We start from the raw sequence: 26,492 nt of genomic DNA on the forward strand, positions 1-26,492 counted from the left end.
GTCTTCTATGGGGGGGGGGGGGGGTCTTCTCAGTACGTATGGTTGACTGAAAATCCGTCACACCAAGGGTAGGGTCCCATGTTGCGCTTACACAGGTTCTGTAATGCTGCCTACATTTTCCGTAAATCCTCTGGCTTTGCAGAGAAAGGGTGTGGAGTCTGATCACTTCACCTGGTTATCTAATTAGGCTGCTGGTGCTGGAGATCATCCAGGTGAACAGATAAGACTCATAAGTGGTTTCACAGCATTTCACAGCATTGAATGATTTATAAGCTCCGAGCGCCTAGACCAGTGGTCTCCAACCTGCGGACCTCCAGATGTTGCAAAACTACAACTCCCAGCATGCCTGGACAGCCAAAGGAATCGTAGCCCCCTAGGCTCACCTTAGGATCTTATTGGGCTTCTGGCCAGGCCTAGGCCAAAGTCAAACTGCAGAATCTAAAGCAGTGTTCCACAACCAGGGTGCCTCCTGCTGTTGCAATACTACAACACCCAGCATGCCTATCTGCCTCCTCCAGGGGATCCATACTGTCCCTGAAAGGTAAATCAAGACTTCCCTCTAATCCCTTAGTGCAGTGGTCTTCAAACGGTGGCCCTCCAGCTGCTGTAAAACTACAACTCCCAGCATGCCCGGACAGCTAAAGGCCTATCTGCCTCCTCCAGGGGATCCATACTGTTCCTGAAAGGTAAATCAAGACTTCCTTCTCATCCCTTAGTGCAGTGGTCTCCAGACTGTGGCACTCCAGCTGTTGCAAAACTACAATTCCCTGCATGCCTGGACTGCCAAAGGTCTATCTGCCTCCTTCGGAGAACCCATACTGTCCCTGAAAGGTAAATCAAGACTTCTCTCTAATCCCTTTTTGCAGTGGTCTTCAGGCTGTGGTCCTCCAGCTGTTGCAAAACTACAATTCCCAGCATGCCCGAACAGCCAAAGGTCTGTCTGCCTCCTTCAGATAACCCATAGTGTACCTGAAAGGTAAATCAAGACTTCCTTCTCATCCCTTAGTGCAGTAGTCTTCAGGCTGTGGCGCTCCAGCTGTTGCGAAACTACAACTCCCAGCATGCCCGGACAGCCGTTGGCTGTCCGGGCATGCTGCGAGTTGTAGTTTCGCAACAGCTGGAGGCACCCTGGCTGGAAAACACTGGTATAAGTATACAAATTATATAAGACCGCTCTTATATAACAGATTGGACGTTTCTGTTTTTCTCTTTGTTCGCTCTGATGCCCCCTGCTGTATAATAGCGAGAAGGACGCAGCAGGGAATCGGAGGTTCAGCTTGGTGGTAAAATGCTGCGGAATTGCTCCCTGCATGAAGCCGACACGTAATGCACTGACACGGTAGAGACCCTCTATGTGGCCGCCATCTGGATTTAGCTGCTGTTGTGTAACTTCTGCCGCTGTTCAGACTTATCATGAAAAAGACATTTAAGAGACACTTTTCTGGGTTCGAAAATGGACATTTTGAGCCCCCCAAAAAAAATCCTACTCTCCTGCAGCTGTTGCAAAACTACAACTCCCAGCATAGGCTGTTATTAGAGAATAATGCAGTGGTTCTTGTGCATGACTTGTGCTCACCTGTTTTAGCTGATGTGGCAGGCATGGGATAGGCTCCATGTTGGTTTGCAATTCCATCACTGAAGTGGTTCTGTAATGCTGCCTACATTTTCCGTAAATCCTCTGGCTTTGCAGAGAGAGGGTGTGGAGTCTGATCACTTCACCTGGTTATCTAATTAGGCTGCCGGTGCTGGAGATCACCGAGGTGAACAGATAAGACGCAGAAGTGGATTTACAGCATTTTGGCTGTTTTTGCAGCGTAAAAAATTAGGTGTTTCTCCTGTGACAACAAAACACAAAGCCTCAGGGGAGGTGTATAACTACTATATATCCTGATCCCATAGAGATAACAGAAGCAGTATACAGATAGAGCTGGAGGTGTGTAACTACTATATATCCTGATCCCATAGAGATAGCAGCAGTATACAGATAGAGCTGGGGTGGGGTGGGGGTGTTGAGTTTTAGGCTCTGTATTAGGGAAATCCAGCTAAATGATCAGTTATGGCGAGATGTAGTATTTCCGGTCTCACATCCGTCAGGTCTGGGTAGGAAGCGGAGAACTTTGTTATCGGATGCTGCGTATAATGGACGATGCGGAGAACTTCCTGTTATTAACCACTTGTAATAAACAGAAAGTTAGATTCTCTGAACCTGAGAAGACACAAACTTCACACGACTGGGGCCCCGTGTATGAGGGGCCAACAAGCTTCCCTGCCACATAGGAGGCTTCTAAATCAGTGTTTCCCAACCAGGGTGCCTCCAGCTGTTACTAAACTAAAACTCCCATATTGGGCTCTCGGCCAGGCCTAGGAAAAAGCCAAACTGCAGAATCTAAAGCAGTGTTTCACATGCAAGGTGCCTCCAGCTGTTGCAAAACTACAACTCCCAGCATGCCTGGACTGTCAAAGGCTTGGGAAACCCTACTAGAGTGCCTCCAGCTGTTGCAAAACGAAAAAACTCCCTTATTGGCCTTCGGCTGTCTGGGCATGCTGGGAGTTGTATTTTTGCAACAGCTGGAGGCACTTTAGTTGGGCTCTCTCTGTATTAGTAATGTAGTAACACGAACGCCCCTCCTCTCAGGGTACGTTTACACGTAACTACTCTGTTGCAGGTAGACTAACCCACTAAAGAGATGACTGGTTCCACCTCTTCCCAGGCTAGGGAGGTGTAGTCGGGACATCAGCCGCCATTGGCTAGGAGTCTCTAGCTGTGACTAGATTCTGCTCTCTGAACCTTTTGCTAATGCAATGTGAGACAAATTTAAAGGGTTATTCCACTGAAACATTTTTCCTTAAATCAACTGAAGACAGAAAGTTAAACAGATTTGTAATTTACTTCTATTAAAAAAAATCTTAATCCTTCTGGTACTTATAAGCTTCTGTATGCTCCACAGGAAGTTCTTTTCTTTTTGAATTTCCTTTCTGTCTGACCACAGTTCTCTCTGCTGACAGGAACTGTCCAGAGCAGGAGAGGTTTGCTATGGGGATTTGCTCCTGCTCTGGACAGTTCCTGACACGGACAGAGGTGTAAGCAGAGAGCACTGTGGTCAGACAGAAAGGAAATTCAAAAAGAAAAGAACATACTGTGGAACATACAGCAGCTGATAAATACTGGAAGGATTAAGATTTTTAAATAGAAGTAATTTACAAATCTGTTTATCTTTCTGGCACCAGTCGATTTAAAACATTTTTTCCAGCGGAGTACCCCCTTACACATTTATTTATTTATTTTTCCAAATCAACTGGTGCCAGAAAGTTAAACAGATTTGTAAATTACATCTATTAAAAAATCTTAATCCTTCCATTACTTATCAGCTGCTGTATGCTCCACAGGAAGTTGTGTAGTTCTTTCCAGCCTGACCACAGTGCTCTCTGCTGCCACCTCTGTCCATGTCAGGAACTGTCCAGAGTAGGAGCAAATCCCTATAGAAAAATCTATCCTGCTCTGGACAGTTCCTGACATGGACAGAGGTGTCAGCAGAGAGCACTGTGGTTAGACTGGAAAGAACAACACAACTTCAGCAGCTGATAAGTACTGGTAGGATTAAGATTTTTAATAGAAGTAATTTACAAATCTGTTTAACTTTCTGGCACCAGTTGATTTAAAAACAAAAAAAAGTTGTGTCAGCAGAGAGCACTGTGGTCAGACTGGAAAGAACTACACAACTTCCTCTGGAGCATATAGCAGCTGTTAAGTACTGGAAGGATTAAGATTTTTATATAGAAGTAATTTACAATTCTGTTTCATTTTCTGTCACCAGTTCCACTGGAGTACCCCTTTAACCCTCCACGTACCAGGAAAACGTACATACAATGTAGAAAACACACGTCAGTCCGGCAAAGGTCAATTGTCGGCCGTGCGAATTGGGTGGCAGCGAACTGGCTAGACCTCCGCTATGGGGCTTCCGAACATTGGCCACCTCAGCTCTGCTACATACAGATGCGTTTCCAACCTAAAAAAAAATATGAAAAAAAAAAAAAATTGCCCAGCTGGAGATTTCTACTATAACCGTCCTGCAGGGGGCAGCCAAGAGTCAAGTCTACTAAAACACAATCTATCTTCTATTCATTCTATGGCAAGTCCTTATACTACGTACTACAGCTGCTGAAGAACCTCTTTTTAATGCATAACTGAATTTTCCATATAAACCATTGACTGCGTAACATGAAATATCTTTAAAAAATAAATGAATATAAATAAATCTCAAAAATGAGGGCAAGGTGTCACAGTTACAACAAGGAGAGCTTACAATCAATTGTTAACCCCCGACCAACCAGCACTACAAATTATGCACACCAGAACCCCAAGTCCAACCAGGGTGCCTTGAGCTGTTGCAAAACTACAACTCCCAGCATGCCCGGACAGCCTTCGGCTGTCCGGGCATGCTGGGAGTTGTAGTTTTGCAACAGCTGGAGGCACCCTGCTTGAGAAACACTGCCCTAGTCCCTCGACACTTCTGTACCAGACTGCTACTGGCAGAGCGTAGATGAGCGGCGCCCTTGTGACGCTGCTTATCTCTATATCACTGGACCATTGTCATGTCACATTTTTGCTGCCGTTCAAATTATCAGGATCTGCTGCCATCTGCAGGATTTTTATGGAATTGCTTGGTATTTGTATGATAGGTTTTATTTAAAGGGGCACTCCACTGGAAAACATTTTTTTTTTTTTAAATCAACTGGTGCCAGAAAGTTAAAAAGAACCGTAAATTACTTCTATTAAAATGTTAATCCTTCCAGTACTTTTCAGCTGCTGTTATGATCCACAGGAAGTTCTTTTCTTTTTGAATTTCCTTTCTGTCTGACCACAGTGCTCTCTGCTGACACCTCTGTCCATTTTAGGAACTGTCCAGAGCGGGAGAGGTTTTCTATGGGGATTTGCTCCTACTCTGGACAGTTCCTAAAGTGGACAGAGGTGTCAGCAGAGAGCACTGTGGATAACTATAGTGTGTCCTCTCCACTGTATACCCTTCTATAGTGTGTCCTCTAAACTGTATACCCTTCTATAGTGTCCTCTCCACTGTATACCCTTCTATAGTGTGTCCTCTAAACTGTATACCCTTCTATAGTGTCCTCTCCACTGTATACCCTTCTATAGTGTCCTCTCCACTGTATACCCTTCTATAGTGTCCTCTCCACTGTATACCCTTCTATAGTGTCCTCTCCACTGTATACCCTTCTATAGTGTCCTCTCCACTGTATACCCTTCTATAGTGTGTCCTCTCCACTGTATACCCTTCTATAGTGTGTCCTGTCCACTGTATACCCTTCTATAGTGTCCTCTCCACTGTATACCCTTCTATAGTGTCCCCTCTCCACTGTATACCCTTCTATAGTGTCCCCTCTCCACTGTATACCCTTCTATAGTGTCCTCTCCACTGTATACCCTTGTATAGTGTGTCCTCTCCACTGTATACCCTCCTATAGTGTGCCCTCTCCACTGTATACCCTTCTATAGTGTCCTCTCCACTGTATACCCTTCTATAGTGTCCTCTCCACTGTATACCCTTCTATAGTGTGTCCTCTCCACTGTATACCCTTCTATAGTGTCCTCTCCACTGTATACCCTTCTATAGTGTCCTCTCCACTGTATACCCTTCTATAGTGTCCTCTCCACTGTATACCCTTCTATAGTGTCCTCTCCACTGTATACCCTTCTATAGTGTGTCCTCTCCACTGTATACCCTTCTATAGTGTCCTCTCCACTGTATACCCTTCTATAGTGTCCTCTCCACTGTGTATCCTTCTATAGTGTCCTCTCCACTGTATACCCTCTATAGTGTGTCCTCTCCACTGTATACCCTTCTATAGTGTCCTCTCCACTGTATACCCTTCTATAGTGTGTCCTCTCCACTGTGTACCCTTCTATAGTGTCCTCTCCACTGTATACCCTTCTATAGTGTGTCCTGTCCACTGTATACCCTTCTATAGTGTCCTCTCCACTGTATACCCTTCTATAGTGTGTCCTCTCCACTGTATACCCTTCTATAGTGTCCTCTCCACTGTATACCCTTCTATAGTGTGTCCTCTCCACTGTATACCCTTCTATAGTGTCCTCTCCACTGTATACCCTTGTATAGTGTGTCCTCTCCACTGTATACCCTTCTATAGTGTGTCCTCTCCACTGTATACCCTTCTATAGTGTGTCCTCTCCACTGTATACCCTTCTATAGTGTCCTCTCCACTGTGTACCCTTCTATAGTGTCCTCTCCACTGTATACCCTTCTATAGTGTCCTCTCCACTGTATACCCTTCTATAGTGTCCTCTCCACTGTATACCCTTCTATAATGTCCTCTCCACTGTATACCCTTCTATAGTGTGTCCTCTCCACTGTATACCCTTCTATAGTGTGTCCTCCACTGTATACCCTTCTATAGTGTGTCCTCTCCACTGTATACCCTTCTATAGTGTGTCCTCTCCACTGTATACCCTTCTATAGTGTGTCCTCTCCACTGTATACTCTTCTATAGTGTGTCCTCTCCACTGTATACCCTTCTATAGTGTCCTCTCCACTGTATACCCTTCTATAGTGTGTCCTCTCCAATGTATACCCTTCTATAGTGTGTCCTCTCCACTGTATACCCTTCTATAGTGTCCTCTCCACTGTATACCCTTCTATAGTGTCCTCTCCACTGAATACCCTTCTATAGTGTGTCCTGTCCACTGTATACCCTTCTATAGTGTCCTCTCCACTGTATACCCTTCTATAGTGTGCCCTCTCCACTGTATACCCTTCTATAGTGTCCTCTCCACTGTATACTCTTCTATAGTGTCCTCTCCACTGTATACCCTTCTATAGTGTCCTCTCCACTGTATACTCTTCTATAGTGTGTCCTCTCCACTGTATACCCTTCTATAGTGTGTCCTCTCCACTGTATACCCTTCTATAGTGTCCTCTACACTGTATACCCCTCTATAGTGTGTCCTCTCCACTGTATACCCTTCTATAGTGTGTCCTCTCCACTGTATACCCCTCTATAGTGTGTCCTCTCCACTGTATACCCTCCTATAGTGTCCTTTCCACTGTATACCCTTCTATAGTGTGTCCTCTCCACTGTATACCCTTCTATAGTGTGTCCTCTCCACTGTATACCCTTCTATAGTGTGTCCTCTCCACTGTATACCCTTCTATAGTGTGTCCTCTCCACTGTATACCCTTCTATAGTGTGCCCTCTCCACTGTATACCCTTCTATAGTGTCCTCTCCACTGTATACCCTCCTATAGTGTCCTCTCCACTGTATACCCTTCTATAGTGTCCTCTCCACTGTATACCCTTCTATAGTGTGTCCTCTCCACTGTATACCCTTCTATAGTGTGTCCTCTCCACTGTATACCCTTCTATAGTGTGTCCTCTCCACTGTATACCCTTCTATAGTGTCCTCTCCACTGTATACCCTCTATAGTGTGTCCTCTCCACTGTATACCCTTCTATAGTGTCCTCTCCACTGTGTACCCTTCTATAGTGTCCTCTCCACTGTGTACCCTTCTATAGTGTCCTCTCCACTGTATACCCTTCTATAGTGTCCTCTCCACTGTATACCCTCCTATAGTGTGCCCTCTCCACTGTATACCTTTCTATAGTGTCCTCTCCACTGTATACCCTTCTATAGTGTCCTCTCCACTGTATACCCTCCTATAGTGTCCTTTCCACTGTATACCCTTCTATAGTGTGTCCTCTCCACTGTATACCCTTCTATAGTGTGTCCTCTCCACTGTATACCCTTCTATAGTGTCCTCTCCACTGTATACCCTTCTATAGTGTGTCCTCTCCACTGTATACCCTTCTATAGTGTGCCCTCTCCACTGTATACCCTTCTATAGTGTCCTCTCCACTGTATACCCTCCTATAGTGTCCTTTCCACTGTATACCCTTCTATAGTGTCCTCTCCACTGTATACCCTTCTATAGTGTCCTCTCCACTGTATACCCTTCTATAGTGTCCTCTCCACTGTATACCCTTCTATAGTGTCCCCTCTCCACTGTATACCCTTCTATAGTGCCCTCTCCACTGTATACCCTCCTATAGTGTGTCCTCTCCACTGTATACCCTTCTATAGTGTCCTCTCCACTGTATACCCTTCTATAGTGTCCTCTCCACTGTATACCCTCCTATAGTGTGTCCTCTCCACTGTATACCCTTCTATAGTGTGTCCTCTCCACTGTATACCCTTCTATAGTGTGTCCTCTCCACTGTATACTCTTCTATAGTGTGTCCTCTCCACTGTATACCCTTCTATAGTGTCCTCTCCACTGTATACCCTTCTATAGTGTGTCCTCTCCAATGTATACCCTTCTATAGTGTGTCCTCTCCACTGTATACCCTTCTATAGTGTCCTCTCCACTGTATACCCTTCTATAGTGTGTCCTCTCCACTGTATACCCTTCTATAGTGTGTCCTCTCCACTGTATACCCTTCTATAGTGTCCTCTCCACTGAATACCCTTCTATAGTGTGTCCTGTCCACTGTATACCCTTCTATAGTGTCCTCTCCACTGTATACCCTTCTATAGTGTGCCCTCTCCACTGTATACCCTTCTATAGTGTCCTCTCCACTGTATACTCTTCTATAGTGTCCTCTCCACTGTATACCCTTCTATAGTGTCCTCTCCACTGTATACTCTTCTATAGTGTGTCCTCTCCACTGTATACCCTTCTATAGTGTGTCCTCTCCACTGTATACCCTTCTATAGTGTCCTCTACACTGTATACCCCTCTATAGTGTGTCCTCTCCACTGTATACCCTTCTATAGTGTGTCCTCTCCACTGTATACCCCTCTATAGTGTGTCCTCTCCACTGTATACCCTCCTATAGTGTCCTTTCCACTGTATACCCTTCTATAGTGTGTCCTCTCCACTGTATACCCTTCTATAGTGTGTCCTCTTCACTGTATACCCTTCTATAGTGTGTCCTCTCCACTGTATACCCTTCTATAGTGTGTCCTCTCCACTGTATACCCTTCTATAGTGTGCCCTCTCCACTGTATACCCTTCTATAGTGTCCTCTCCACTGTATACCCTCCTATAGTGTCCTCTCCACTGTATACCCTTCTATAGTGTCCTCTCCACTGTATACCCTTCTATAGTGTGTCCTCTCCACTGTATACCCTTCTATAGTGTGTCCTCTCCACTGTATACCCTTCTATAGTGTGTCCTCTCCACTGTATACCCTTCTATAGTGTCCTCTCCACTGTATACCCTCTATAGTGTGTCCTCTCCACTGTATACCCTTCTATAGTGTGTCCTCTCCACTGTGTACCCTTCTATAGTGTCCTCTCCACTGTGTACCCTTCTATAGTGTCCTCTCCACTGTGTACCCTCTATAGTGTGCCCTCTCCACTGTATACCTTTCTATAGTGTCCTCTCCACTGTATACCCTTCTATAGTGTCCTCTCCACTGTATACCCTCCTATAGTGTCCTTTCCACTGTATACCCTTCTATAGTGTGTCCTCTCCACTGTATACCCTTCTATAGTGTGTCCTCTCCACTGTATACCCTTCTATAGTGTCCTCTCCACTGTATACCCTTCTATAGTGTGTCCTCTCCACTGTATACCCTTCTATAGTGTGCCCTCTCCACTGTATACCCTTCTATAGTGTCCTCTCCACTGTATACCCTCCTATAGTGTCCTTTCCACTGTATACCCTTCTATAGTGTCCTCTCCACTGTATACCCTTCTATAGTGTCCTCTCCACTGTATACCCTTCTATAGTGTCCTCTCCACTGTATACCCTTCTATAGTGTCCCCTCTCCACTGTATACCCTTCTATAGTGCCCTCTCCACTGTATACCCTCCTATAGTGTGTCCTCTCCACTGTATACCCTTCTATAGTGTCCTCTCCACTGTATACCCTTCTATAGTGTCCTCTCCACTGTATACCCTCCTATAGTGTGTCCTCTCCACTGTATACCCTTCTATAGTGTGTCCTCTCCACTGTATACCCTTCTATAGTGTGTCCTCTCCACTGTATACCCTTCTATAGTGTGTCCTCTCCACTGTATACCCTTCTATAGTGTGTCCTCTCCACTGTATACCCTTCTATAGTGTGTCCTCTCCACTGTATACCCTTCTATTGTGTGTCCTCTCCACTGTATACCCTTCTATAGTGTCCTCTCCACTGTATACCCTTCTATAGTGTCCTCTCCACTGTATACCCTCCTATAGTGTCCTTTCCACTGTATACCCTTCTATAGTGTCCTCTCCACTGTATACCCTTCTATAGTGTGTCCTCTCCACTGTATACCCTTCTATAGTGTCCTCTCCACTGTATACCCTTCTATAGTGTCCTCTCCACTGTATACCCTTCTATAGTGTCCCCTCTCCACTGTATACCCTCCTATAGTGTGCCCTCTCCACTGTATACCCTCCTATAGTGTGCCCTCTCCACTGTATACCCTTCTATAGTGTCCTCTCCACTGTATACCCTTCTATAGTGTCCTCTCCACTGTATACCCTTCTATAGTGTCCTCTCCACTGTATACCCTCCTATAGTGTCCTCTCCACTGTATACCCTTCTATCGTGTGTCCTCTCCACTGTATACCCTTCTATAGTGTCCTCTCCACTGTATACTCTTCTATAGTGTGTCCTCTCCACTGTATACCCTTCTATAGTGTCCTCTCCACTGTATACTCTTCTATAGTGTGTCCTCTCCACTGTATACCCTTCTATAGTGTCCTCTCCACTGTATACCCTCCTATAGTGTGCCCTCTCCACTGTATACCCTTCTATAGTGTCCTCTCCACTGTATACCCTCCTATAGTGTGTCCTCTCCACTGTATACCCTTCTATAGTGTCCTCTCCACTGTATACCCTTCTATAGTGTCCTCTCCACTGTATACCCTTCTATAGTGTGTCCTCTCCACTGTATACCTTTCTATAGTGTCCTCTCCACTGTATACCCTTCTATAGTGTATCCCAGAGTGGCGGTGCTGTGGTGCAGATTACATAAATTCATACATTTATTAATATAAATTTAGATAATGCAATTATCCATAAAGTTTTTTTTTTTTAAACAGGTGAGGCATTTTCGTGCGCACCGTATATTTTCCGTTCCGGTGAAATATTTTCATTTCGGTGAATCACTATTTAGATTACTCCAGCATTCTACATTTCTTTCTATTTTTACATCGGCAGAACAGGAAAATCCCCATTTCGAGGTGATGAAATAAGAATTTGGAATAATTATTCACAGCGCGGACGCGAACCTACATGATTCACGTTCCAGGTCGCGTCTGAGCCATTCCTCAACATTGGCTGAAGGAACGTGGCCTGAAACGCGATGTCCTCAGACACCTGACAAAGGAAGGTGTAAAAACTCAGACTTCACATTATGGGATTTCCACTGTAGCGGGCGCAGCTAGAACTGCTCGGAAATGTCCCAACCAGGGTGCCTCCAGCTGTTGCAAAACTACAACTCCCAGCATGGCCTGATAGCCAAAGGACAGGAGCCTCAAAGGTTGACCTAAGGACCTTATTGGGCTTCAGGCCAGGCCTAAGATGAAGTCAAACTGCAGAATCTAAAGTGTTTCCTAACCTGGGTGACGCCAGCTGTTGCAGAACTACAACTCCCAGAATGGCCGTAGAGCCAATAGCTTCGTATAGGAGCCTCATAGCTTCACCCTAGGACCTTTTTGGGCTTCGGGCCAGGTCTAGGACTAAGTCAAACTGCAGAATCTAAAGCAGTGTTTCCCAACCAGGGTGCCTCCAGCTGTTGCAAAACTACAACTCCCAGCATGCCCGGACAGCCGAAGGCTGTCCGGGCATGCTGGGAGTTGTAGTTTTGCCACAGCTGGAAGCACAGTAGTTAGGAAACATTGCTTTAGTTTCTGCTTATTGGGATTCGGACCAGGTCTAGGACAAAGTCAAATTGCAGAATGTAAAGCAGTGTTTCCCAAACAGGGTGCCTCCAGCTGTTGCAAAAACTACAACTCCGACATGTCAAATTATAATTTTTTTCCCAGTGACAGGTAGACGTGAAAGTAAAACTCCAATACCTTTATAGAACACATCGAAAACAGCTAGTGGTTTCCCAATGTTGAAGGTGCTAAAAAGGGGATCTGCTCAGTGTCTGATGGGAGGTGCAACCGCCGGGAGCCCCAAATAGTCACGAGTCGGGGATCTAGTGGATAAGCGATGGGTGTGGTCGGTGGGAAAACTCAATTTAGGCCATGTGTATGTGTTAAAGTTCCATTGCAGCACTGTTGCGGTACTTTATAATCACAGTAAAAAAAATAAAAAAATAAAAAGCTGCCGTAAATGTACTGCAATAAACTGCAACATTTGAACCTAGCCTTAAAGGGGTACTCCACCCGTAAACATCCTATGCAAAGCATAGGGGATAAGGGCCGTCAAGCCCCCTCCCATAGACTTGCATTGAGGGGGCGTTGTGTGACGTAATGACCCCCCCCGCTCTAAGAGTTCGGAACAAAATGTTTCGAACGCTGGGGAGCGGAGTAATCCTTTAACCCCTTAAGGGCCCAGCCCATTTTCACCTTAAAAAGGGGTACTCCACTGGAAAAAAAAAAATTTTTTAAATCAACTAAAAGTTGAAAGTTAAACAGATTTATAAATGACTTCTATTAAAAAAAAAAATCTTAATCCTGTCAGTACTGATTAGCTCTTTCTTTTTGGAACACAGAGCTCTCTGCTGACATCCTGACCACAGTGCTCTCTGCTGACATCTCTGTCCATTTCAGGAACTGTCCAGAGCAGCATATGTTTGCTATGGGGATTTTCTCCTACTCTGGATAGTTCTTAAAATGAACAGAGATGTCAGCAGAGAGCACTGTGGTCATGTCAGCAGAGAGCTCTGTGTTCCAAAAAGAAAAGAATTTCCTCTATAATTGACCCCTATAACTTTTTTATTTTTCCATGTACGGGGCTATGTGAGGGCTTATTTTTTGCACCGCGGTCTGTAGTTTTTATTGGTACCATTTTTGTTTTGATGGGAGTTTTTGATCGCTTTTTATTAATATTTTTATGGAATATAAAGTGACAAAAAATTCACTATTTTGGACTTTGGTATTTTTTTTTACGTGACAGACCGGTTTAGCTAAACCTTATATTTTAAAATTTCCAACATTTACGCACTCGGCGGTACCATATCTGATTGTTTTTTTTATTTTTAAGATTACATTATTTTATATAAAAAAAATAATAATAATTAGGAAAAGGGGGTTGATTTAAATTTTTATATAGCCCCTTAGGAGGCTATACTATGTAATTTTCTGATTGCATACACTGATCACTGCTATGCCATAGCATTGATCAGTGTTATTGGTGCTCTGCTGCTCCAGACTGCTGAGCAGGCATGGAGCAGTAGATCGCTGATCGGCCGAGGAGGAGGCAGGGGAGGACCCTCCCGTTGTCCGGTAAGCTGATCGGGACATCGCGATTCTGTCGCAGTAGTCCCGATCAGCTCCGCCGAGCTGCCGGGATAGTTTAACTTTCAATTTAGATACCGCAATCAACTTTGATTGCAGCATCTAAAGTGTTAATGCCGGGCATCAGTCCAATCGGCGGTGCCCGGCATTAGCCGTGGGTCCAGGTTGCCGTAGCAAACGGGACCCATGGGTTTAACCTGTTCTCTTATTAGAACGGTTTAAACCCCGTTAGCGGGACTCAGGACATACAGGTACGCCCTGCGTCCTTAAGGGGTTAAAAGGAGGAGTACTCTGGGATGCAACCTGGTCTTCTTCATGGTGCTGGGGCTCAAAAACCATCACACTTCCAAGGTGGGACATTGCTGCGGCCGGAGGTTAGCTGAATGACTATGACCACAACAAGCAGGAAGACCGCAGCGGAAACCAGGAGCGGAATACCGGAGGCACTGGGGGAGGTAAGTCCATTTTTTTTTCCTGCCGATAAGTCAGGCAAGTTAAATTATTTAAAAAATAATAAATAAACTGCACCCCAGAGTACTCCTTTAATATTTGGGTAGGGGGAATGAATATTCATATACTTTTTTTTTTTTTATGGAACAGACTACATCCAATCTATATCTGCCCTGGGTGGAGCCAAGAGGTCACATGACGATGCACAAAGAACGGGTATGACTAGAAAAGGGTCCTTTTTGGAAGATGCCGCCAAAAAAGCGGATCCTTTAGGACTTCTACGGAACGTTATAGGATTGTCTGTCTCTATGTTATAACTAGAGATGAGCGAACTTACAGTAAATTCGATTCGTCACGAACTTCTCGGCTCGGCAGTTGATGACTTATCCTGCATAAATTAGTTCAGCTTTCAGGTGCTCCGGTGGGCTGGAAAAGGTGGATACAGTCCTAGGAAAGAGTCTTCAGCCCACCGGAGCACCTGAAAGCTGAACTAATTTATGCAGGATAAGTCATCAACTGCCGAGCCGAGAAGTTTGTGACGAATCGAATTTACTGTAAGTTCGCTCATCTCTAGTTATGACAAATAAAGTGAATGAACACATGTAAATGTAGAACTGTGCTCCCCAACCCTGTGGCAAGGCGTGATGGGAGTTGTAGTTCTGAACACAAGTTGGGAGGCCACCGACCAGCATCTGAGACCATCGCGTCCATGCACAATGGCCGCCTATGGTGGTTGTAGCCGTAGTAGATTTTATTCACAGCTGAGTCACCATCTCAGAGACACCATTTCTAAAAAACAGGTTTTCAACCATAAAAAAAAAAAAGGGGGCAAATCCAGCATAAATGTCATAGTAAAAAAATTAATAAAATAAAAACAGACAAAAAAAAAAAAAGGAGAGTTCAGCATAAATGTCAGTAAAAAATGTTTTTAAATATAAAATAAAAATCAGACAAAAAAAAAAAAAAAAAAAAAAAATTAAAAAAGTTCAATCCAGGTTAAAATATATTTAATACACAATACGGTCACTGACCGTTCTCCATACTCAGAGTTCAGACACTACAAGTTCCAGCAGGTTTTGCAAAGGTCGGTTCACCCTAGGAGCTTATTGGGCTTCCGGCCCGGCCTTGGATGAAGTCAAACAACAGAATCTAAAGCAGTGTTTTCCAACCAGGGTGCCTCCTGCTGTTTCAAAGCTACAACTCCCATCATGTCTGGGAAGACAAAGCCTTTGTACAGGAGCCCCAAAGCTTCACCCTAGGAGTTTATTGGGCTTCCGGCCCGGCCTAGGATAAAGTCAAAGAGCAGAATCTAAAGCAGTGTTTCCCAACCAGCGTGCCTCCAGCTGTTGCAAAACTACAACTCCCAGCATGCCCGGACAGCCTTCGGCTGTCTGGGCATGCTGGGAGTCGTAGTTTTGCCACAGCTGGAGGCACCCTGGTTGGGAAACACTATGATTGGAGAATAACAAGCTGATCAGAGGGGCTCTGACCGAATGGAGTGCGCTGCATTCATCCTGTTGCAGAACTACAACTCCCAGCATGCCCAGACAGCCAAAAGCTTTGTAAAGGAGCCCCATAGCTTTACCCAACGACCTTATCGGGCTTCTGGCCAGGTCTAGGGCAAAATCGAACATCAAAATCTAAAGAAGTTTCCCAACCAGGGTGCCTCTAGCTGTTGCAAAACTACAACTCCCAGCATGCCTGGGAAAACAAAGGCTTTGTACAAGGCATGCTGGGAGTTGTAGTTTTGCAACTGCTGGAGTCACACAGTTTGGAAAACAATGAAATAGGGGGGATAACAAGCTGTCCGTTGGCTGTCCAGGCATGCTGGGAGTTGTAGTTTTGCAACAGCTGGAGGCACCCTGGTTGGGAAACACCGGTCTATGGACAAAAAATGGCAGCAGTGTGAAAAATAAAATCAAAAGGTTTATAGTCTTAAAGGTTAAAAAAAATAAAATAAAAACATGGCCGCTTTCCCAACCATTACCGAGAACATCTGATAAGAACCAATGTTTGTCTCCAAGTCCTCTCCCCTCCCAAACAACGGACTATAGGGTGGCCCCGTCGCTGTTTCGCGGGTGGAATCCCTCCCGTCGCGGGCTGCTCAGCTCACCTTGGGTGGTGACGATGCAGCGGACGAGCAACGTGTCATTTTTTATGAACATTTTCTGTCTTAAGGCCTGGATGGGCATAAAGGTGACGTAACCAAAGCCCTTGGGGTTCCGGGGCATGGTGGGCCTCTGGAAGGCCAACAAGTCTGGTTTAGTGTCCATGATTTCCTCCTGGTCCTGAATGTTGGAGCCTTCGGACTGGTCCAAGATGGAGAGACGGATGGTGCCCTGAAAGGGCCAGTGAACGAAATTGTCGAACTCGCCCTGCATGGTGTGCACGAAGAGGGAGATGTAATTGGCGCAGCGGGGGGCACTGGGCGACTGCAGGTGCATCCGGAGGCAGAGCTTATATCCTGGTTTTCCTGTGTAAAATCCGGGACTATGGATGACCACCGGCCTCTCCTCTTCCTGGTTCCTGAGGTGAACGCTAAAGTTGTTGATCTTCCATATGAAGATGCCGTTGTACTGCTGCGCTTCCACCTCCACCAGCTTCTCCTCCAAGGTTCGGACTGTGTGTTTCAAGTCTGTCACGACGCTGCTCTGGGTTTCCATTTTGGCTATGAGCTCGCGGATCTGATGGTCCTGAATCACCAGGCGAGCCTCCAGCTGTTCAATGGTCTCCTTCATGCTCTGGATCTGCTGGCTGGAGTCATGGGGGGTGGAGATTAAGGGAGATGGCATTAGATAGGATGGAGGAGCGGGCTCGAACTGGTTAGGGTCAAGGGACACGCTGGCCATGTTGGAGTGCGGCGTGACGGAACTGCTGACGCTTCTCAGGGTCTGGGCCATCATCCGCATGTGAGCCTGGGTGAACTCCTGCAAGTGCCGAGCAAGATCGTTCCTCTGCATCTGTGGGAAGGAGGACATAGAATGTAACTACTATAATATATACCGCCCGATATGTGCAGGAATATAACTACTATAATATATACTGCCCGATATGTGCAGGAATATAACTACTATAATATATACTGCCCTATATGTGCAGGAATATAACTACTATAATATATACTGCCCTATATGTGCAGGAATATAACTACTATAATATATACTGCCCGATATGTGCAGGAATATAACTACTATAATATATACTGCCCTATATGTGCAGGAATATAACTACTATAATATATACTGCCCTATATGTGCAGGAATATAACTACTATAATACTGCTCCTTTATACAAGAATATAACTACTGTAATACTGCTCCTATATACAAGAATATAACTATTATAATACTGCTCCTATATACAAGAATATACCTACTATAATACTGCTCCTATATACAAGAATATACCTACTATAATACTGCTCCTATATACAAGAATATACCTACTATAATACTGCTCCTATATACAGGAATATAACTACTATAATACTGCTCCTATATACAAGAATATAACTACTATAATACTGCTCCTATATACAAGAATATAACTACTATAATACTGCTCCTATATACAAGAATATAACTACTATAATACTGCTCCTATATACAAGAATATAACTACTATAATACTGCTCCTATGTACAAGAATATAACTACTATAATACTGCTCCTATATACAAGAATATAACTACTATAATACTTCTCCTATATACAAGAATATAACTACTATAATACTGCTCCTATATACAAGAATATAACTACTATAATACTGCTCCTATATACAAGAATATAACTACTATAATACTGCTCCTATATACAAGAATATAACTACTATAATACTGCTCCTATATACAAGAATATAACTACTATAATACTGCTCCTATATACAAGAATATATCTACAATAATACTGCTCCTATATACAAGAATATAACTACTATAATACTGCTCCTATATACAAGAATATAACTACTATAATACTGCTCCTATATACAAGAATATAACTACTATAATACTGCTCCTATGTACAAGAATATAACTACTATAATACTGCTCATATATACAAGAATATAACTACTATAATACTGTTCCTATATACAAGAATATAACTACTATAATACTGTTCCTATATACAAGAATATAACTACTATAATACTGCTCCTATATACAAGAATATAACTACTATAATACTGCTCCTATATACAAGGATATGACTACTATAATACTGCTCCTATATACAAGAATATAACTACTATAATACTGCTCCTATATAAAAGAATATAACTACTATAATGCTGCTCCTATGTACAAGAATACAACTACTATAATACTGCTCCTATATACAAGAATATAACTACTATAATACTGTTCCTATATACAATATAACTACTATAATAAGGATCCTATATACAAGAATATAACTACTATAATACTGCTCCTATATACAAGAATATAACTACTATAATACTGTTCCTATATACAAGAATATAACTACTATAATAAGGATCCTATATACAAGAATATAACTACTATAATACTGCTCCTATATACAAGAATATAACTACTATAATACTGCTCCTATATACAAGAATATATCTACTATAATACTGCTTCCTATATACAAGAATATAACTACTATAATACTTCTCCTATATACAAGAATATAACTACTATAATACTTCTCCTATATACAAGAATATAACCACTATATAATACTGCCCCCTATATACAAGAATATAACTACTATAATACTTCCCTTATATACAAGAATATAACTACTATAATACTGCTCCTACATACAAGAATATAACTACTATAATACTGCTCCTACATACAAGAATATAACTACTATAATACTGCTCCTATATACAAGAATATAACTACTATAATACTGTTCCTATATACAAGAATATAACTACTATAATACTGCTCCTATATACAAGAATATAACTACTATAATACTGCCCCTATATACAAGAATATATCTACTATAATACTGCTCCTATGTACAAGAATATAACTACTATAATACTGCTCCTATATACAAGAATATAACTACTATAATACTTCCCTTATATACAAAAATATAACTACTATAATACTGCTCCTATATACAAGAATATAACTACTATAATACTGCCTCCTATATACAAGAATATAACTACTATAATACTGCTCCTATATACAAGAATATAACTACTATAATACTGCTCCTATATACAAGAATATAACCACTATAATACTGTCTCCTATATACAAGAATATAACCACTATAATACTGTCTCCTATATACAAGAATATAACTACTATAATACTGCTCCTATATACAAGAATATAACTACTATAATACTGCTCCTATATACAAGAATATAACTACTATAATACTTCCCTTATATACAAGAATATAACTACTATAATACTTCCCTTATATACAAGAATATAACTACTATAATACTGCTCCTATATACAAGAATATAACTACTATAATACTGCTCCTCTATACAAGAATATAACTACTATAATACTGCTCCTCTATACAAGAATATAACTACTATAATACTGCTCCTCTATACAAGAATATAACTACTATAATACTGCTCCTATATACAAGAATATAACTACTATAATACTGCTCCTCTATACAAGAATATAACTACTATAATACTGCTCCTCTATACAAGAATATAACTACTATAATACTGCTCCTCTATACAAGAATATAACTACTATAATACTGCTCCTATATACAAGAATATAACTACTATAATACTGCTCCTCTATACAAGAATATAACTACTATAATACTGCTCCTCTATACAAGAATATAACTACTATAATACTGCTCCTATATACAAGAATATAACTACTATAATACTGTTCCTATATACAAGAATATAACTACTATAATACTACTCCTATATACAAGAATATAACTACTATAATACTGTTCCTATATACAAGAATATAACTACTATAATACTACTCCTATATACAAGAATATAACTACTATAATACTGCCCCTATGTACAAGAATATAACTACTATAATACTGCCCCTATATACAAGAATATATCTACTATAATACTGCCCCTATGTACAAGAATATAACTACTATAATACTGCCCCTATATACAAGAATATATCTACTATAATACCGCTCCTATATACAAGAATATAACTACTATAATACTGCCTCCTATGTACAAGAATATAACTACTATAATACTGCCTCCTATATACAAGAATATAACTACTATAATACTGCCGCCTATATACAAGAATATAACTACTATAATACTGCTCCTATATACAAGAATATAACTAATATAATACTGCTCCTATATACAAGAATATAACTAATATAATACTGCTCCTATATACAAGAATATAACCAGTATAATACTGTCTCCTATATACAAGAATATAACCACTATAATACTGTCTCCTATATACAAGAATATAACCACTATAATACTTTCTCCTATATACAAGAATATAACTACTATAATACTGCCGCCTATATACAAGAATATAACTACTATAATACAACTAATATAATACTGCTCCTATATACAAGAATATAACCACTATAATACTGCTCCTATATACAAGAATATAACCACTATAATACTGCTCCTATATACAAGAATATAACCACTATAATACTGCTCCTATATACAAGAATATAACTACTATAATACTGCTCCTATATACAAGAATATAACCACTATAATACTGTCTCCTATATACAAGAATATAACCACTATAATACTGTCTCCTATATACAAGAATATAACTACTATAATACTCCTCCTATATACAAGAATATAACTACTATAATACTGCTCCTATATACAAGAATATAACTACTATAATACTGCTCCTATATACAAGAATATATCTACAATAATACTGCTCCTATATACAAGAATATAACTACTATAATACTGCTCCTATATACAAGAATATAACTACTATAATACTGCTCCTATATACAAGAATATAACTACTATAATACTGCTCCTATGTACAAGAATATAACTACTATAATACTGCTCATATATACAAGAATATAACTACTATAATACTGTTCCTATATACAAGAATATAACTACTATAATACTGTTCCTATATACAAGAATATAACTACTATAATACTGCTCCTATATACAAGAATATAACTACTATAATACTGCTCCTATATACAAGGATATGACTACTATAATACTGCTCCTATATACAAGAATATAACTACTATAATACTGCTCCTATATAAAAGAATATAACTACTATAATGCTGCTCCTATGTACAAGAATACAACTACTATAATACTGCTCCTATATACAAGAATATAACTACTATAATACTGTTCCTATATACAATATAACTACTATAATAAGGATCCTATATACAAGAATATAACTACTATAATACTGCTCCTATATACAAGAATATAACTACTATAATACTGTTCCTATATACAAGAATATAACTACTATAATAAGGATCCTATATACAAGAATATAACTACTATAATACTGCTCCTATATACAAGAATATAACTACTATAATACTGCTCCTATATACAAGAATATATCTACTATAATACTGCTTCCTATATACAAGAATATAACTACTATAATACTTCTCCTATATACAAGAATATAACTACTATAATACTTCTCCTATATACAAGAATATAACCACTATATAATACTGCCCCCTATATACAAGAATATAACTACTATAATACTTCCCTTATATACAAGAATATAACTACTATAATACTGCTCCTACATACAAGAATATAACTACTATAATACTGCTCCTACATACAAGAATATAACTACTATAATACTGCTCCTATATACAAGAATATAACTACTATAATACTGTTCCTATATACAAGAATATAACTACTATAATACTGCTCCTATATACAAGAATATAACTACTATAATACTGCCCCTATATACAAGAATATATCTACTATAATACTGCTCCTATGTACAAGAATATAACTACTATAATACTGCTCCTATATACAAGAATATAACTACTATAATACTTCCCTTATATACAAAAATATAACTACTATAATACTGCTCCTATATACAAGAATATAACTACTATAATACTGCCTCCTATATACAAGAATATAACTACTATAATACTGCTCCTATATACAAGAATATAACTACTATAATACTGCTCCTATATACAAGAATATAACCACTATAATACTGTCTCCTATATACAAGAATATAACCACTATAATACTGTCTCCTATATACAAGAATATAACTACTATAATACTGCTCCTATATACAAGAATATAACTACTATAATACTGCTCCTATATACAAGAATATAACTACTATAATACTTCCCTTATATACAAGAATATAACTACTATAATACTTCCCTTATATACAAGAATATAACTACTATAATACTGCTCCTATATACAAGAATATAACTACTATAATACTGCTCCTCTATACAAGAATATAACTACTATAATACTGCTCCTCTATACAAGAATATAACTACTATAATACTGCTCCTCTATACAAGAATATAACTACTATAATACTGCTCCTATATACAAGAATATAACTACTATAATACTGCTCCTCTATACAAGAATATAACTACTATAATACTGCTCCTCTATACAAGAATATAACTACTATAATACTGCTCCTCTATACAAGAATATAACTACTATAATACTGCTCCTATATACAAGAATATAACTACTATAATACTGCTCCTCTATACAAGAATATAACTACTATAATACTGCTCCTCTATACAAGAATATAACTACTATAATACTGCTCCTATATACAAGAATATAACTACTATAATACTGTTCCTATATACAAGAATATAACTACTATAATACTACTCCTATATACAAGAATATAACTACTATAATACTGTTCCTATATACAAGAATATAACTACTATAATACTACTCCTATATACAAGAATATAACTACTATAATACTGCCCCTATGTACAAGAATATAACTACTATAATACTGCCCCTATATACAAGAATATATCTACTATAATACTGCCCCTATGTACAAGAATATAACTACTATAATACTGCCCCTATATACAAGAATATATCTACTATAATACCGCTCCTATATACAAGAATATAACTACTATAATACTGCCTCCTATGTACAAGAATATAACTACTATAATACTGCCTCCTATATACAAGAATATAACTACTATAATACTGCCGCCTATATACAAGAATATAACTACTATAATACTGCTCCTATATACAAGAATATAACTAATATAATACTGCTCCTATATACAAGAATATAACTAATATAATACTGCTCCTATATACAAGAATATAACCAGTATAATACTGTCTCCTATATACAAGAATATAACCACTATAATACTGTCTCCTATATACAAGAATATAACCACTATAATACTTTCTCCTATATACAAGAATATAACTACTATAATACTGCCGCCTATATACAAGAATATAACTACTATAATACAACTAATATAATACTGCTCCTATATACAAGAATATAACCACTATAATACTGCTCCTATATACAAGAATATAACCACTATAATACTGCTCCTATATACAAGAATATAACCACTATAATACTGCTCCTATATACAAGAATATAACTACTATAATACTGCTCCTATATACAAGAATATAACCACTATAATACTGTCTCCTATATACAAGAATATAACCACTATAATACTGTCTCCTATATACAAGAATATAACTACTATAATACTCCTCCTATATACAAGAATATAACTACTATAATACTGCTCCTATATACAAGAATATAACTACTATAATACTGCTCCTATATACAAGAATATAACTACTATAATACTGCTCCTATATACAAGAATATAACTACTATAATACTGCCCCTATATACAAGAATATAACTACTATAATACTGCTCCTATATACAAGAATATAACTACTATAATACTGCTCCTATATACAAGAATATAACTACTATAATACTGCTCCTATATACAAGAATATAACTACTATAATACTGCTACTATATACAAGAATATAACTACTATAATACTGCTTCTATATACAAGAATATAACTACTATAATACTGCCTCCTATATACAATATAACTACTATAATACTGCTCCTATATACAAGAATATAACTACTATAATACTGCTCCTATATACAAGAATATAACTACTATAATACTGCTCCTATATACAAGAATATAACTACTATAATACTGCTCCTATATACAAGAATATAACTACTATAATACTGCCCCATATACAAGAATATAACTACTATAATACTGCCCCTATATACAAGAATATAACTACTATAATACTGCTCCTATATACAAGAATATAACTACTATAATACTGCTCCTATATACAAGAATATAACTACTATAATACTGTTCCTATATACAAGAATATAACTACTATAATACTGCTCCTATATACAAGAATATAACTACTATAATACTGCCTCCTATATACAAGAATATAACTACTATAATACTGCTCCTATATACAAGAATATAACTACTATAATACTGCTTCTATATACAAGAATATAACTACTATAATACTGCTCCTATATACAAGAATATAACTACTATAATACTGCTTCTATATACAAGAATATAACTACTATAATACTGCCTCCTATATACAATATAACTACTATAATACTGCTCCTATATACAAGAATATAACTACTATAATACTGCTCCTATATACAAGAATATAACTACTATAATACTGCTCCTATATACAAGAATATAACTACTATAATACTGCTCCTATATACAAGAATATAACTACTATAATACTGCCCCATATACAAGAATATAACTACTATAATACTGCCCCTATATACAAGAATATAACTACTATAATACTGCTCCTATATACAAGAATATAACTACTATAATACTGCTCCTATATACAAGAATATAACTACTATAATACTGTTCCTATATACAAGAATATAACTACTATAATACTGCTATGTTTTCAGGTGACATCACCTTTTCTGTGCATCCGAAGTGGCTGTAGGTGCACGGAATCGGGGCCTTGTTGCAGTCCATGTCGTAGTGATAGGCCATCTGAAAAATGGAGTAAAAGCAGTGATGTGGAGGAGTAAAGAGAAGATGGACAGAACCCACCGGCTGGACGAGTGTTGGCAGTAGTCAGTATATAGACCGGCACCAGGACTGGGTGCATAGTAGGGAAACATAGCCGCGCAGTGAGATCGGGGGGGGGGGGGGGGGGGGGCGGCGATTATGCCCCTTGTAGCTGGAGTGACACTTTAAAGATCTTAATTGTGCCTCGGAAACGAAACGCTGGCCGTGCCTATACGGTGCAGTCCCTGTGATCAGCTTGTTACCCCCCTATTACAGTGTTTTCAGCTGTTGCAAAACTACAGCTCCCAGCATTCCCTGTACAAAACCTTTGTCATCCTCCAATCATAGTCTTTCCCAACCAGGGTGCCTCCAGCTGTTGCAAAACTACAACTCTTTGTTAGCCTTTGTTATCCTCCAACCATAGTGTGTCCCAAGCAGGGTGCCTCCAGCTGTTGCAAAACTACAACTCTTTGTTAGCATTTGTTATCCTCCAATCATAGTGTGTCCCAACCAGGGTGCCTCCAGCTGTTGCAAAACTACAACTCCCAGCATGCCCGGACTGCTTCAGATTTTGCTGTTTGACCTTGTCCTGGCCAAAAGCCCAATAAGGGCCTTGGGTGAAGCTATGGGGCTCCTGTACAAAGCCTTTAGCTGCTTGGGCATGCTGGGAGTTGTAGTTCTACAACAGCTGGAGGATGAATGAAGCCCTGGCTGTGCCTATGCAGTGCGCTCCATTCGGTCAGAGCCCCTCTGATCAGCTTGTTATCCTCCAATCATAGTGTTTCCCAACCAGGGTGCCTCCAGCTGTTGCAAAACTACAACTCCCAGTTGTAGTTTTAGTTTTGTAGTTGTAGTTTTGCAACAGCTGGAGGCACCCTGGTTGGAAAACACCGCTTTAGATTCTGCTGTTTGACTTCATCCTAGGCCGGGCCGTGAGCCCAATATGGTCCTAGGGTGAAGCTTTGGAGCTCCTGTACAAAGCATTTGTCTTCCCAGCCATGCTGGGAGTTGTAGTTTTGCAACAGCTGGAGGCACCCTGGTTGGGAAAACACTGCTTTAGATTCTGTTTGACTTCGTCCTAGGCCGGGCCGGAAGCCCAATAAGGTCCAAGGGTGAAGCTATGGGGCTCCTGTATATGCGCTTGCCTGTAAGGCGAGAGATTTACACACTTTTCCTTTATACATCGGGAATAACCTCACAAAAAACAGAACCTAAAAAACACATGAGATTTACAAGTTCAGGGCTTCGTAAAAGAAAAACTGGTTAGAAGAGGTTTTTTTTGTTTTGTTTTTTCACCCACCTGTTTACGGGCGAGATCGGTCTGACAGTATTCACAGGTCACATAGGCCAAGGGGCAGGTCTGGTCGTGTTCCTATAGGTTTAAAATAGTGCAAGGTTACATTAAATATACAGCACCTGAA

The 26,492-nt window shown here is 39.8% G+C and overlaps 1 protein-coding gene across 2 annotated transcripts in view; it reads right to left on the minus strand.

Moving 5' to 3' along the window:
• Positions 1 to 15,309: 15,309 nt before the first annotated feature.
• The window catches only part of TRAF6 (TNF receptor associated factor 6), a 35,099-nt gene continuing 23,916 nt past the window's right edge, over positions 15,310 to 26,492 (minus strand). The window contains exons 5-7 of one of the 2 annotated variants that reach the window (XM_056527882.1): positions 26,372 to 26,443; positions 24,976 to 25,053; positions 15,310 to 16,848 (exon numbers count right to left, since the gene is read on the minus strand). In XM_056527882.1, coding sequence (XP_056383857.1) covers positions 15,937 to 16,848; positions 24,976 to 25,053; positions 26,372 to 26,443 — 1,062 coding nt within the window. In that variant the 3' untranslated portion in view covers positions 15,310 to 15,936. The remainder of the gene's footprint in view (positions 16,849 to 24,975; positions 25,054 to 26,371; positions 26,444 to 26,492) is intronic. The other variant, XM_056527881.1, reaches the window with a different exon arrangement.

This window comes from Hyla sarda, chromosome 6 (genome assembly GCF_029499605.1).
Source record: "Hyla sarda isolate aHylSar1 chromosome 6, aHylSar1.hap1, whole genome shotgun sequence".
Classification (NCBI taxonomy): domain Eukaryota; kingdom Metazoa; phylum Chordata; class Amphibia; order Anura; family Hylidae; genus Hyla; species Hyla sarda.